The sequence below is a fragment of the Triticum dicoccoides genome, chromosome 5A (genome assembly GCF_002162155.2).
Source record: "Triticum dicoccoides isolate Atlit2015 ecotype Zavitan chromosome 5A, WEW_v2.0, whole genome shotgun sequence".
Lineage (NCBI taxonomy): Eukaryota > Viridiplantae > Streptophyta > Magnoliopsida > Poales > Poaceae > Triticum > Triticum dicoccoides.
In genome coordinates, this window is record NC_041388.1 from 316,391,970 (window position 1) to 316,408,344 (window position 16,375).

General features: G+C 42.3%; 1 protein-coding gene across 1 annotated transcript; it reads left to right on the forward strand.

The window, feature by feature from the left end:
- The first annotated feature begins 8,147 nt into the window (after positions 1–8,147).
- Positions 8,148–15,749, forward strand: LOC119301219 (sodium/hydrogen exchanger 6-like). The gene is made up of 22 exons (XM_037578152.1): positions 8,148–8,475; positions 9,390–9,441; positions 9,575–9,634; positions 9,796–9,820; positions 9,887–9,972; positions 10,052–10,163; positions 11,022–11,084; positions 11,179–11,198; positions 11,277–11,374; positions 11,885–11,913; positions 12,311–12,342; positions 12,437–12,484; positions 12,557–12,617; positions 12,709–12,806; positions 12,896–12,971; positions 13,056–13,075; positions 13,566–13,663; positions 13,758–13,867; positions 14,282–14,359; positions 14,693–14,793; positions 14,878–14,960; positions 15,142–15,749. Exons 1-22 carry the CDS (start codon positions 8,262–8,264, stop codon positions 15,183–15,185), a joined length of 1,608 nt encoding a protein of 535 aa, XP_037434049.1. The 5' UTR covers positions 8,148–8,261; the 3' UTR covers positions 15,186–15,749.
- The last annotated feature ends 626 nt before the right edge of the window (positions 15,750–16,375 follow it).

Consider the following 16,375-nt stretch of genomic DNA (forward strand, 5'->3'; position numbering starts at 1 on the left):
GATGCAGAGTTGATAATGATAGTGCAACTTATTTGTGGCACTGCCATTTAGGTCATATCGGTATAAAGCGCATGAAGAAACTCCATACTGATGGGCTTTTGGAACCACTTGATTATGAATCACTTGGTACTTGCGAACCGTGCCTTATGGGTAAGATGACAAAAACACAGTTCTCCGGTACTATGGAGAGAGCAACAGATTTATTGAAAATCATATATACAGATGTATGTGGTCCGATGAATGTTGAGGCTCGTGGCGGATATCGTTATTTTCTCACCTTCACAGATGACTTAAGCAGATATGGGTATATCTACTTAATGAAACATAAGTCTGAAACGTTTGAAAAGTTCAAAGAATTTCAGAGTGAAGTTGAAAATCATCGTAACAAGAAAATAAAATTCCTACGATCTGATCATGGAGGAGAATATTTGAGTTACGAGTTTGGTGTACATTTGAAAAATTGTGGAATAGTTTCGCAACTCACGCCACCCGGAACACCACAGCGTAATGGTGTGTCCGAACATCGTAATCGTACTTTACTAGATATGGTGCGATCTATGATGTCTCTTACTGATTTACCACTATCATTTTGGGGATACGCTCTAGAGACGGCCGCATTCACGTTAAATAGGGCACCATCAAAATCCGTTGAGACGACGCCTTATGAACTGTGGTTTGGCAAGAAACCAAAGTTGTCGTTTATGAAAGTTTGGGGCTGCGATGCTTATGTGAAAAAGCTTCAACCTGATAAGCTCGAACCCAAATCGGAGAAATGTGTCTTCATAGGATATCCAAAGGAAACTATTGGATACACCTTCTATCACAGATCCGAAGGCAAGACTTTTGTTGCTAAATTCGGAAACTTTCTGGAGAAGGAGTTTCTCTCGAAAGAAGTGAGTGGGAGGAAAGTAGAACTTGACGAGGTAACTATACCTACTCCCTTATTGGAAAGTAGTACAGCACAGAAACCTGTTTCTGTGACACCTACACCAGTTAGTGAGGAAGCTAATGATGATGATCATGAAACTTCAGAACAAGATACTACTGAACCTCGTAGATCAACCAGAGTGAGATCCGCGCCAGAGTGGTACGGTAATCCTGTTCTGGAAGTCATGCTACTAGATCATGATGAACCTACGAACTATGAAGAAGCTATGGTGAGCCCAGATTCCGCAAAATGGCTTGAAGCCATGAAATCTGCGATGGGATCCATGTATGTGAACAAAGTATGGACTTTGGTTGACTTGCCCGATGATCGGCAAGCAATTGAGAATAAATGGATCTTCAAGAAGAAGACTGACGCTGACGGTAATATTACTGTCTACAAAGCTCGACTTGTCGCAAAAGGTTTTCGGCAAGTTCAAGGGATTGACTACGATGAGACCTTCTCACCCGTAGCGATGCTTAAGTCTGTCCGAATCATGTTAGCAATTGCCGCATTTATGATTATGAAATTTGGCAGATGGATGTCAAAACTGCATTCCTGAATGGATTTCTGGAAGAAGAGTTGTATATGATGCAACCAGAAGGTTTTGTCGATCCAAAAGGATCTAACAAAGTGTGCAAGCTCCAGCGATCCATTTATGGACTGGTGCAAGCCTCTCGGAGTTGGAATAAACACTTTGATAGTGAGATCAAAGCATTTGGTTTTATACAGACTTTTGGAGAAGTATGTATTTACAAGAAAGTGAGTGGGAGCTCTGTAGCATTTCTGATATTATATGTGGATGACATATTACTAATTGGAAATGATATATAATTTCTGGATAGCATAAAGGGATACTTGAATAAGAGTTTTTCAATGAAAGACCTCGGTGAAGCTCCTTACATATTAGGCATTAAGATCTATAGAGATAGATCAAGACGCTTAATTGGACTTTCACAAAGCACATACCTTGACAAAGTTTTGAAGAAGTTCAAGATGGATCAAGCAAAGAAAGGGTTCTTGCCTGTGTTACAAGGTGTGAAGTTGAGTAAGACTCAATGCCCGACCACTGCAGAAGATAGAGAGAAAATGAAAGATGTTCCCTATGCTTCAGCCATAGGCTCTATCATGTATGCAATGCTGTGTACTAGACCTGATGTGTGCCTTGCTATAAGTCTAGCAGGGAGGTACCAAAGTGATCCAGGAGTGGATCACTGGACAGTGGTCAAGAACATCTTGAAATACCTGAAAAGGACTAAGGACATGTTTCTCATATATGGAGGTGACAAAGAGCTCATCGTAAAAGGTTACGTTGATGCAAGCTTTGACACTGATCCGGACGATTCTAAATCGCAAACCGGATACGTGTTTACATTAAACCGTGGAGCTGTCAGTTGGTGCAGTTCTAAACAAAGAGTTGTGGCGGGATCTACATGTGAAGCGGAGTACATAGCTGCTTCGGAAGCAGATGAAGGAGTCTAGATGAAGGAGTTCATATCCGATCTAGGTGTCATACCTAGTGCATCGGGTCCAATGAAAATCTTTTGTGACAATACTGGTGCAATTGCCTTGGCGAAGGAATCCAGATTTCACAAGAGAACCAAGCACATCAAGAGACGCTTTAATTCCATCCGGGATCTAGTCCAGGTGGGAGACATAGAGATTTGCAAGATACATACGGATCTGAATGTTGCAGACCCGTTGACTAAGCCTCTTCCATGAGCAAAACATGATCAGCACCAAGGCTCCATGGGTGTTAGAATCATTACTGTGTAATCTAGATTATTGACTCTAGTGCAAGTGGGAGACTGAAGGAAATATGCCATAGAGGCAATAATAAAGTTATTATTTATTTCCTTATATCATGATAAATGTTTATTATTCATGCTAGAATTGTATTAACCAGAAACATAATACATGTGTGAATACATAGACAAACAAAGTGTCACTAGTATGCCTCTACTAGACTAGCTCGTTAATCAAAGATGGTTATGTTTCCTAACCATGGACAAAGAGTTGTTATTTGATTAACGGGATCACATCATTAGGTGAATGATCTGATTGACATGACCCATTCCATTAGCTTAGCACCCGATCGTTTAGTATGTTGCTATTGCTTTCTTCATGACTTATACATGTTCCTATGACTATGAGATTATGCAACTCCCGTTTACCGGAGGAACACTTTGTGTGCTACCAAACATCACAACGTAAATGGGTGATTATAAAGGTGCTCTACAGGTGTCTCCAAAGGTACATGTTGGATTGGCGTATTTCGAGATTAGGATTTGTCACTCCGATTGTCGGAGAGGTATCTCTGGGCCCTCTCGGTAATACACATCACATAAGCCTTGCAAGCATTACAACTAATGAGTTAGTTGCAAGATGATGTATTACGAAACGAGTAAAGAGACTTTCCGGTAACGAGATTGAACTAGGTATTGAGATACCGACGATCGAATCTCGGGCAAGTAACATACCGATGACAAAGGGAACAACGTATGTTGTTATGCGGTCTGACCGATAAAGATCTTCGTAGGATATGTGGGAGCCAATATGAGCATCCAGGTTCCGCTATTGGTTATTGACCGGAGACGTGTCTCGGTCATGTCTACATTGTTCTCGAACCCGTAGGGTCCGCACGCTTAAGGTTTTGATGACAGTTATATTATGAGTTTATGCATTTTGATGTACCGAAGTTTGTTCGGAGTCCCGGATGTGATCACGGACATGACGAGGAGTCTCGAAATGGTCGAGACATAAAGATTGATATATTGGAAGCCTATATTTGGATATCGGAAGTGTTCCGGGTGAAATCGGGATTTTACCGGAGTACCGGGAGGTTACCGGAACCCCCCGGGAGGTATATGGGCCTTAGTGGGCCTTAGTGGAAGAGAGGAGAGGTAGCCAGGGCTGGGCCGCGCCCCCCTAGTCCAAATAGGACAAGGAGAGGGGGGCGGCGCCCCCCTTTCCTTCTCTCTCTCCTCTTTCCCACTTCACGAATCCTATTCCAACTAGGAAAAGGAGGGAATCCTACTCCCGGTGGGAGTAGGACTCCTCCTGGCGCGCCCTTCTCCTGGCCGGCCGCACCCCCCCCCTTGATCCTTTATATACGGAGGCAGGGGGCACCCCATAGACACAAGTTGATCCACGTGATCATATTCTTAGCCGTGTGCGGTGCCCCCTTCCACCATAACCCTCGATAATATTGTAGCGGTGCTTAGGCGAAGCCCTGCGACGGTAGAACATCAAGATCGTCACCACGCCGTCGTGCTGATGGAACTCTTCCCCGACACTTTGCTAGATCGGAGTCCGGAGATCGTCATCGAGCTGAACGTGTGCTAAAACTCGGAGGTGCCATAGTTTCGGTGCTTGATCGGTCGGGCCGTGAAGATGTACGACTACATTAACCGCGTTGTGCTAACGCTTCCGCTGTCGGTCTACAAGGGTACGTAGATCACACTCTCCCCTCTCGTTGCTATGCATCACCATGATCTTGCGTGTGCGTAGGAATTTTTTTGAAATTACTACGTTCCCCAACAAAAAAAGGCCCAAGCCACCACTTAGGCCAATGTTATCGACAGCAAAACATCCACCAAAACCTAGCTGATTCTGCAAAGCTTCAACTTTCTTCCCTTTTATTTTTGTTTCCATGACAAACAGGAGAGTGGGGGCTTCCAGCTTCACGATGCTGTGAAGCTCTCAAACTGCCTTGCGGTTCCCAAGCCCCCAGCAGTTCCAACTAATACAACTCACTGGGCCGGGCAGGACCGATCGCCGATCTCTGCCGAGTTTTTTGGTGTACGCTTCTTCTTCTTGGGATCTTTAACGAACTCATCGCCATCTTCCTGGCCAGATGTGTTTGTAGCCGAGTCCTCTTGAGCATCAGTGCTCGTAGTAGCCGTAAGCAGTAACTGCTTGGGCTTGTATACCGCTGCAGGGGCATCCTTTCTCTTATTTGTGTGTCCTCTCCTTGTTTTTCACATGCGAGACTACCTCGTCCTCACCATCAGGTTTGGTCTTGGTGCTCGAATTCCTTGTTCCCTGTTTGCTAGGGTCTGAGTTTTGTCCCTTGGACGAGTTCTCACTAGCTGCTGGTATTTTGTGTTCCTCAGGGGCTCTCAACATCGGGCCAAAAGGCAGTTCACCCTTCTCATCCCTCGTACCTGGGTTCTGGCAGCACAAATCAGAGTGGCCAAGGCGTCCACATGAGAAGCAGAAGTAAGAATCTGCTCATACTGGATATCATAGGAATCCACCGTCTTCCTTGCTGAATCAATAAGGATCCATCTTCGAAGAGGCTTGTCAACCTTGATGGTAACTCTGGTACGAAGATAACCTCCATTATGATCAAACTTTGCACTTTCAGCTCCCTTATCAATCATCTGCGCGATCGGTAAAGATCATGCATCATCCCTCAAATTGTAGGGCAGATTTAAAACCCTAGCCCGCACATGGAGCTTGTCAAACTTGACTTCATCTGGGCGCATGCAGTCGTCAAACTCGGCCAAGATCACCGCGTGTTTATTCAGGTGCCACGACGATCCGACCCAAATCCTATCTCGGTCTCTCTGGGTCTCAAACTCTGCAACGAACATGTTTGTCCCCATCGAGCGAAATTTCAATCCCCTCAAATTATCCCAAGCCGGTCGAAGAGCATTGCCAATGGTCTGGATATGGTATTGGTGGTGTAGGATCTTGCCAGCCAGGAGCCACTTCACCGGACATCCGTCAACGTGATCATCAATCACAAGCGGAGTTGCTTCTTCCTCGGAGATGTACAACTTCCCCAAGGCTTCCTCGAGTTCTGACCTAGCTGATCTAGGGTTGTTGGTGCCCGGGTTCCCTTGCGCACCGGCAGACGGGGAGGATGTTGCCATCGTCCGCGTCGTCGGGCTTGTGGCAGCCCGCCGATGGGATCAGCGGCCGTCGATCAGTTTCCACGCAGAGGAGCCCTTAGGTTTCGGGGGAAAAAGTTTTGTGCGGGACAATCTCTCCCGCGTGTTTGCCAACCGCCCCTGCGTATAAGGCTGGGTGTACGTACTAGATGCTTTACATGCGGTAATGATGTTGTCTCTACGGAACAGTGTACAAAAGAAATTATTTTGTCTATCCGCTTTGAAAAGGTTTCGTAATTTTGAAATATACATATAATTGCCTTGTATCACTTATTCTATTTGCATATCTTCACGTAGAAAATTACATCAATTAATTATGTTTATATTTTTTGAACACAGTATTGACGCAAGCGCTCATACATACGCACATACACTCAACCATATGAACGCACACACGCACACCTTACCCTATGAGCATCGTCTCCTCCCACTGAAAGCGCATCGCGAAAGTCCTGAAATAAATCCAGGAATAATGCGAGCACCGGGATTTAAACCCTGATGGGCTGGGAATACCACTGTCACTCTAATCATCCAACCATATGTGCTTGAGTAGGAGTGTGGATTAAACGTGTGGATGTTGATATATCCTAAATGTATCTATATTTTTGGACACAACTACAATTTTGATGCCTGATTTTTGACAATGGCAAATTAAATTTTTTATGGCAATTTATGTTTGTCGATGATGACAGGTCTAGTAGACAAGCGTAACAAAATCCGCCTCAGTTCGTGCTTGCAAACTAAATTTGTCATCCTCGCGTCGACATAAATTGTCATAAAAACGTTTAATTTTCGCGCTTGAAAATTTGAAGTCGGCTTTTTAACATTACCGATATCTTTTTCTATATTCATGTCATATAAATTAAGGGTTTATAGTAAGTGAAATAACATTTGTTGTCCTAAGTGGGTTTTGGTGTAACGACATATGGATTAAGCACTAACCATGTGTTATAAAGTGCCTGTAAGGTTTGTTAGTCTAAAAGTTGGCAGTCAAAGGTGGATGGTCACCCCCACATCGCTAAAAGAGAGAATAAGGACGTCACACTTAAACTATGCATCTTTTTTTCCTATGATCACGAGTCATAGGATAGCCTCGACTTGGCTTTGGATCCTTGCAAAGCGGAAAACCTTGCCCGGAAGGAGCGGCACCGGAGGCAGCACGAGCATGAGGCAGCAGAGAAGATAGCGTCATATGGTTGTCGTGCTACATTGGATTTTATTTCGTGGTTTTGTAACGTCCTCCGTTAACGCCGGCGTTAACGGATCGCATTATCTGGTGTTTGTTTAAATCGCTCCATAATCCCATATCACGTAAACAGATCTCATCGTAGTCTTTGATTGATTATGCCCGAACCTCTCCGTTAATGCATCGCGTTACCAGCCGAGCAAGCCCCTGATCGAAGCCCTCCCTCCGCCTTTGTTCTCCTCCATCACCACCAGCGCCCCCGCATGATCTCCTCCTCCGACGAACCCCAATCTTCTCACCAGAAACCCCCCTGCCCCGAGGTCCATCTCCACTTCCGCCTCCCACCATTCCCCGTCTTCCCAAAGTCGCCTCCACCTCCGCCCCTTATTTTCTCCCCGGCCCAAGATCTACCGATGAGGAGTATGGATAGCCCATCATCCGACCTCGTTCTTTGCAAAAACCAGAACGAGGAGCGGCAGCCGCCGCCGGTCACCACCGGCCATTCTTTTGTTCACGTCGTCGTACTCATCCGTCATCACCCCTCCCAAGATCTGTACGTGGAATTATACAACACACTTCTGATGTATTCACGTTATAGTGCCAAAACAAACACTGTGAAGTAAATTGATAACGTTACTACTCTGGCACAAACAACCCCTCACATGGATCGTTACAACTTCGATCCCATTGCGACCTGATACCCTTACCGTTTGCGTTACTGTCCAGTGAAACAAACACCTCCATTATCTTTGTATCGTTGAATATATGATGAATTTGCATTGTATGATCGTTGTGTATGGATTTTCATGAATTTGGGTATCAAGATTTGAGTAGTGCGGTTGTGGAGAGGGCCAAATTAAGACCTGCCCGACGCTGTCCGCTGGCGTATAGGGCTCTGGATTAGGCAATTCCGGTTGTAGATGTTCTAAAAAAGTTGAAGTTGGAACTTTAAAATTCAAATGTTATAAAAAATCTCGAACACACCAATCCACAGTGACGATAGAAATTTGTGGCATCGCCTCAGGCAGGCACGAACAAAACAATGCCCATACAGCTTTTTTTTTGTATGGAATGCCCAGGCAACTCCAGGAAGTGAACGAAACACGCTCGCTGTGCTAGAAAGTGGCGGCCCACCAACAAGCCGCACTTTCCAAGCTTCCTCCCAGTCGTAGCCCGGCAGTCTTCCAGAAGGCCCCGATTGACTGATCCCCGCGTCGCCGGCCGCCGTCCCCAGCGTTTCTCGCCGGCGGGCATGTCGCTGGAGCTGAGCATGGCCCTGGCGGCGCCGCCGGGGAGCGGGCTGCTGGCCCCGCCCCCTCCCGCCCCGCCCGGCAAGGAGCAGCAGGTGGCAGGGGTGGGGATCCTGCTGCAGATCTCCATGCTCGTGCTCTCCTTCGTGCTCGGCCACGTCCTCCGCCGCCACCGCTTCTACTACCTCCCCGAGGCCAGCGCTTCGCTCCTCATCGGTATGTTTACGTCACATCACGCACGCACGCCTCCGCGGCCGAGGCGACTGCCTGACCATTGCGTCTGAACCCTAACCCTGGTCGCCGGCTGCTCGCACCTCTGATCATTTCGTAGATTCTGGAAACTTCTGTCTTAGTTCTGATCATGTTAGTTGCTCAACCCCGTTTCGTCCTTGTTTGGCCTTAAGCTGGCACAAACCGCACAGAAGAACGGGATAATTAGTATTTCTGCTAACTTTAAACTAGGCTAGTGGCAGGGTCTGTTGTCTTGCTATCAGATTGACTATACTTGGGTTTTAAATCCATTCATAGGATGTCATGCCACTGGGAATGCGAAAAACGTTTGTCGGTGAAAATTCATTCGAGGGCTCTCACCCGACTTGAATATAACTGTAAATTCCAGTTTCGAGTTCTTTGATATACTCCCTCCATTTCGAAATATAGGTCTTTCTAGAGATTTCAACAAGTGACTACATACGGAGCAAAATGAATGAATCTGCATTCTAAAATATGTCTATATACATTCGTATGTGGTAGTCTTTTTGAAATCTCTAAAAAGACTTAGATTTAGGAACGGAGGAAGTATATCATTAAAAAATAGCAACTAGTTTGATGTTCTCTGTTTCAGAGTGACCCAGTTTAAGATAAGATAATTGTTCAAAATGTGCCATCATTTTGATGCAGTCCAACAGTAGCTCCTCATTTGATCAAGGAGAAGCATTGAATAAATATGTGCTTCCAGGAAGTCTTCCATCAAATGAGCAAACTGATATTTGAACAAGAAAATAAATTGAGATCTCCGATTGCTCTATTGTATATTATACACCAGTTTCGCAGTTCCTGTTTTCATTTCATTTCATTTGTTATATTGGGGGCATTTTTTGACTTACGGAACTTTCATGACTGTATTACAGGACTAGTTGTTGGTGGGCTTGCTAATATTTCAAACACAGAGACCAACACTAGGTTTGTGTTGATTGTGTAATCTTGTTCTTACTTGGACTTCTGCATCATTTGTGTTGTGTTTACTGTAGTCTAGATCTTACACACAATGTTCGCATGTTCCACCTGATCATGCCTTGTTCCCTCTGATTTGCAGGACATGGTTCAACTTCCATGAAGAATTCTTCTTCTTGTTCTTATTACCTCCTATAATATTATATCCTTTTTCTTCAGTTTTCTCTCTTTTAATATTGTTAGTACCTTGGTGTGCAAAATAGGCTTCCTAACTTGCAACTTCCCCAAATACTTCTCTAACCCTCCTAACTGGAATATTTCTCTTTTCCAAATTGAAACTTGTATTCCTTGACTTAAGTGAACCCAATCAGGATTCAGCTTATCCCCAGTAAGTACTGTACATTGATAATACTTTCTTTATCTAAGCTACTTGTCCTAAGACGTCTCTTTACAGAAACCATTCTTTGCCAACTTTGGGGCTATTGTAACTTTTGCCATTCTTGGGACATTCATCGCTTCCATCGTAACAGGGATGCTTGTGTAAGCATAACAAACTTCATTTGTCTACTTCTATTAAAATCTCTTTCATCTTCTAAGCCTATATCTGTTTTCACTGCAGCTATCTTGGTGGACTCACATTTCTAATGTATAAACTTCCACTGGTTGAATGTCTTATGTTTGGCGCTCTTATATCCGCGACTGATCCTGTCACGGTATTATCAATATTCCAGGTGCCTGCCATTTCTTTTCTCCATCTCATTCTTAGACCTGTATAGTTAGCTATATTTGTTCTGTGTCAGTTTTACTCTGTAGCGATTTAATGTTGTTTGTCGGCCTTTGCGCCTTTGTTCCCAAGGACTTCGGAATGTTGTAGTGATTTAACTGATGTTGAATGCAAATCTTAGTCAGGAACATATCACTATATCAGAAATAAGTCACTTGTCCCTGTTGTTTGAAGAAATGTCAAGGATCTTATTTCCTAGTTTTCCGCTAGAAAAGGGATTCCCTCATGCCTGAAAAGTGAAGCATCATGCTTCTAATGTAGGTAATACTTAGTAAGTATGTTCCATTGGGCTAGTCTGAAAGTCCATATTTCCTCTCGCGGTCTCGCCTGCAAGATGAAGCGTCGTAGCATAAATATTAATGTCAGCGTTGCTTTTTAATTACTGCGGGCTTAGCTATTGAACTACCTATAAGCCACATCATATGCACTCGGTAATATGTAGAATGTCTTGCTGCTTAGCTGAATGGTTGTTTATAAGCTTGCAAATTTGCAACTCAGGCCAACCCGAGTTGCAGTGCTCAATGATTGCGAACAGCCAGAAGACTGCAAATCTCAGCTGGAAAATATAAACTGTTCTGTAAGGACATATTATTTGTCTTAGGTGCTGCCACGTTAAGCAGATTATTTATTTCGGTTACATGTGCTGTTTAGGCCCATGGCCTTTCATTAAAAAAAGGTCCAGTTGTTACATTGTAGGTCAGTATTTAATGCCACATTTATTGAAGAGGTAATGCAAATGTGTGACCCTGAGTATGCTGAGCCCCTGAACTAATGACATGGAACTTGTGATATCATTTCTGTGCAGGAACTGGGAAGCGATGTGAACTTGTATGCTCTGGTGTTCGGCGAATCTGTTTTAAACGATGCGGTCTGTTTTTACTTGTTTCCAGTGCATGCAAGTATAGTCAGTACTTCCTCGTGCCAATGACTAACTTGTATGTCTTCCTATTTGGAGAGTGCAGATGGCAATTTCTCTTTACAGGTTTACTTCTATCAATGAGCCTGTTACATAATTCGTCCAAAATGTGCACTTCTTGCTTATGTCTGTTATTTTCTTCAGAACAATGTCATCAGTCAGGAGTAATGCAGCAGGAGGCGAGAACATTTTTATGATGATTCTACAGTTCCTTGAGATCTTTGTTGGTTCAATGTCATCAGGTTAGCACCAGTGCCGAAGATAACACTTTTCAATTGGATGTAGGACTGCCATGACCATACACACTTAGTTACACATGTTGGGCACTTAATAGCTAGAACATCCTATATATACCAAAGAGAGCGGTCCCCACTACTTCTAATTATCTCAACATGCGTGCTTCCACATCATCAAAATCGTTGTAGCCGTTAGATTTACTAGCTTAATCCACTAGCAACTGTCCGATGCACGTATGAGAATCCTCTACCATGCAACATGCATTAGTGCATCTAAGTGGGTTTTAAAAACATTGCTTCCACATCATCAAATAGTTATAACCGTTAGATTTACTAGCTTAAACCATTAGCATCCGTCTCATCTACACATGAGAATTCTCTTCCATCCAACATACATTACTGCATTCTAAGTGGGTTTTAAATGAAATTGCATTTTATTGTGACATGCACAACTTTTCATTTTAAGATATTTTGATTATGCAGAAATTTCTCACATAGCATTTCTATGATTTGCAGGTGTCGGAGTTGGATTTATCTCTGCTCTTATATCCTTCCCCCTTGTGTTGCATACAAAACTCTAGTTGCAAGTTTGCTTCATATGATGTCTATAATTCATATTCCGTATGTTCTATTGAACTTCACAGTACTGTTGCTTCTAGTCCTAGACAACTGTTACTAGACAAGTGTTGTTCTTAGATAGCTGCAACCAAGAAAAGTTGGTACAATCTACATAATATTATCTCGTTTCCTGTTGTTCGCATCACATACCCTTTTTCCCCTAGTGGAACATGCATCGTCATTCTTGTTTGGTGCTTTTGAGTGTGTGTGTGCTGGGGAGTGGTGGGTGGAGTACGCTATGTAAATTTGGGTTACTTAGGCATTATTCCATCCCCACCACTTATTATACTGTGTTGATATTGTGATGCCTTGACCACTTGGTACCTATTTAAATATGCGGGATTGGATATTGACAAGTAAGTCATATCATGTTACCTATTTTCAGTCTTCACTTTAAACAAATTGACATATTTTGCCAGTTCTAAAGTTGTGTTATGTTTACTATTTCAGTCTTCAGAACTTGGAGTGCTGCCTTTTTGTTCTCTTCCCATACTTCTCGTAAGGACATTTGAAATTTCACTTTTCCATTTTGGGTACTTTTTCATTGAACTGTTTCACTTTAATTTTTAGGTATATGTTAGCAGAAGGACTTGGCTTGTCAGGAATTGTTTCTATACTATTCACAGGGATGGTAGGAACATTATGAAATTTATTATGTGATATCTAGTTATGTTTTTACTGTGGCTATGTCTCCTGACATCATATTTGCTATTTCTTCTCAGGTTATGAAGCACTATACGTACTCTAATCTGTCAGATAACTCGCAGCGCTTTGTTTCCGCCTTTTTTCACTTGCTGTCATCTTTGGCTGAAACATTTGTGTAAGCCCCGGGAGCACTCCTAATAATTGAGTAATTGGAATATAACCGCGCTCTTTCGTCCTAATTGACTGTTTTTTTTTTCTTTTCAGCTTCATTTATATGGGCTTTGATATTGCCATGGAAGAACATAGTTGGTCACACGTTGGGTTCATCATCTTCTCGATTGTATCCTTTGTTTTACTTTCAAATATCACCAGTTGGATCTATTGAATTCTTTGCTTGAAGTTTGGTTCCTTGACTTAACGATAGATATTCATAATTGTTGCAAGGTACTCCTATGGCTATGCCCTTGTTTCACATACTCCCTCCGTCCCAAATTACTTGTCTTAGATTTGTCAAGATACAGATGTATCTAGACAAGATACGGATGTATCTAACACTAAAACGTGTCTAGATACATCCGTATCTGGACAAATCCAAGACAAGTAATTCGGGGCGGAGGTAATATACAGTACTTACTAAGTTACTAGACACTACAAAGTAGAAAGCACATTTTGTTTAGATCTCACAACTGTGTCCTGCACTGTTTGAGCATTTAGCAATGGTCATATTTTGATGTGTATAAAATACTCATGCCTTGTCACCTTGTTGTTAGTCACATATTTGAATTGAAGTCAAACTGAGTCTGCAATGATGTAGAACATGTAGAAAATAATGCGTGACTTATCCCAACTATCAAATTTGTCATATCCAGGTAAGCTCAGTGGTGAAACAAGCACACTCTCTGACACTCTTTCCTGCAATTTTGTTTCTTTGTAGGGCAGCAAATGTCTTTTCTTGTGCCTACTTGGTTAATATATCACGTCCAGAACATCGGCGTATACCTCTAAATCACCAGAAAGCTCTTTGTTTTAGTGGTGAGTTTCATTATACTGTAGTTGGCAACTTTAGACATATATGATAAAGGCTTCTATAAGGCCAATTTTCATTATTTGGATTTTGGACAAATAGGGCTTAGAGGAGCCATGGCTTTTGCGCTTGCTCTCCAATCTGTGCATGAACTTCCTGAAGGACATGGAAAGACGATATTAACAGCTACCACAGCCATTGTCGTTTTGACGGTATTTGCACATTTTTCACATTCCTTAATTTTGGGCACTAGTCATGAAATGATGAAGCTACCAATTGGAATGGCATTTTTATGTGTATTGCATTTCTACGGATGGCATGATGCCCTGCTTATAATTTTTGCTAGTTGGTCCACTTCTATATTAATTAAGCTTTTATTTTGCTCTGATGTGTATTACAAATGTAGTTTCATAGACCAAACAATTTTGCCGAAATAATTTGGTAAATCTAAGGAGCACATAATCAAGTTGGTACATCCTTTCTGTGCAGTAAAAGTTCTTTGTAAGTGTTGCATACATGGCATTCCTGTGCTATATTTTGGAATAGTTGGCACGTAATTCCATATTACCATCAGATACTCTTAAAGTGAGTTGCACAACTCTCATGAATTACTTGAAATCATGCAGGTTCTTCTTATTGGAGGGTCGACAGGCACCATGTTAGAAGCTTTGGATGTGATTGGTGATGAAAATACATCAATAGAAGTAAGCATTGATTTGGTTTTCTGTTCTAACTACTCATCTATTTTCTATGTTTCTAAAAATAACTCGCATTTTTTCTGAAATATGCTAATTGTTATGATATTAATGTAATGCTGGGATCCACTGGAATTCATATTTTTGGGGGTAATAGCTACTCAGGGTCATATTTTGCTATGGGCCTGTAAAACAATTGCCCTCTAGCTGGGTAGCTGATCATGATTTGTAGGTTCTTATTTATATTGTATTATCATGCTGTGTGGCACAGTTTGCTTGCTTTTGATATTTCCTAGGATAATTTTGGATTTAGGACTAATTTCTGTGTGCCACCATTCTCAGACTTACGAGGATAATAACAATGGTTACATTCCCCCAACTTATGAGGAAGGTACATCGTCTGGAGGAGGGTTGAGAATGAAACTCAAGGAGTTCCACAAAAGGTGCTCGTTGTCAGATAATGCATTTCCATTTGCATACAAAACATTACTCCGCAAACAACTGATTACATTCAAATGATGACACAGCACAACATCGTTCACCGCCCTTGACAAGAACTATCTAACTCCATTTTTCACCAGTCAGACTGATGATGATGCTGATGATTTTGGTAAGTACAAAATATTTCGTCATTCAGTGGCCAGAGTGCCCACATACATGATTATTGCTACACAATGAATTCTTGGTTTGAAGCGTGCTATATTGTGTCATTAGTTTTAGTTTTTCCATCTGAATAATTCATTCAGAGTGTCCCTGAAATTGCTGATTGCTCTCTGCTTGGTTCCCGACAGGTGATCAACCCCAAAACCAGAGACGAGGATTCTATGATCAATAGCAGAGTTTGGGCATGACTAGCTATACACGGTGCCAAGTGCCAATGGACTTAACGATATCGTAGAACGTGGGATCCAGATTGGAACCATCAAACGATATAAACATACACCTTTGCCTTTGTTTGAGTAACATATATGGCAGAGCATATTGTAGGATAGAAATCATAAGCCTGATCAGGACAGCATGCCTCCTGTATATATTTACAAGGCTCAAATGGTACATGGTGGGGCCCCAGTTGAAAAGGCAAAGTTCTGTGACGAACTTTGTTGACCCAAGCCCTTGTCTTACACCAGATCATTTGTTTCCAACAGCTCATCGCTGATCACTGCCAACTGCATTGGCTCGGAAAACCCTTGTTGTGAAGTGAACGTACCACGGTTAAACATTACTGTGATGTATTCCAGTGAAATCTAAAACTGTTAGGGGCATAATTAAGCTGTCACGGAAATGCCTGTCATAAAGTGACAATGCATTGAAAGATAAGCCCGTCTTACCTCTGTGGTTCCTGATGTATGTTTGCGGTTGTCTGTTGTTGTGCAAACTGATATCTGCTGTGTCGCTGTCATGTTCTTAGAGCTTTCGACTCCGTATGTTCCTGCTGTCATGTTCTTAGAGCTTTCGACTCCGTATGTTCCTGATGTATGTTTGCCGTTGTCTGTTTTTAATTAAAAAAAACATTTCAGTGTTTCAAAAATTCTGAAGAAAATCCATAGTATCATGTGGATGTATACCGCATCTGTGTAAATTTTCATGGCCAAATACATTTACACGCAAAGTACACAAGAATAACTACTTGGTGATTTTAAAAACAGTTAACAGTAATGCACTGTTCACTATATAAAACCATCCATATGTAAATGTTGAATTCTTTTCAGATTTTTTTAAAACTTTGAAATGCGATATTTGAATGTTAAAAAAAGGCTTCATGGAACCCGAGCACAAAAACGTTGCACTTCTCTTAACAACCCTTGTGACTCCATCTCCTCACGGTATAGTATATACAGCGTGTTTGGTTGGGGTAATTAGAGTTATGGAATGGGAATTGAAGGGGTACGAAACTTCAAATTTATTGTTTGATTAGGAGGACTGAGAGTTCATAAGGGAATAGTCATGAGACTTGAGACTCCAACTTCCATCGTTTTATTAACAGAGGAGGGGGTGAGAGTTTGATGAGGACATCTCTTCTGCCGT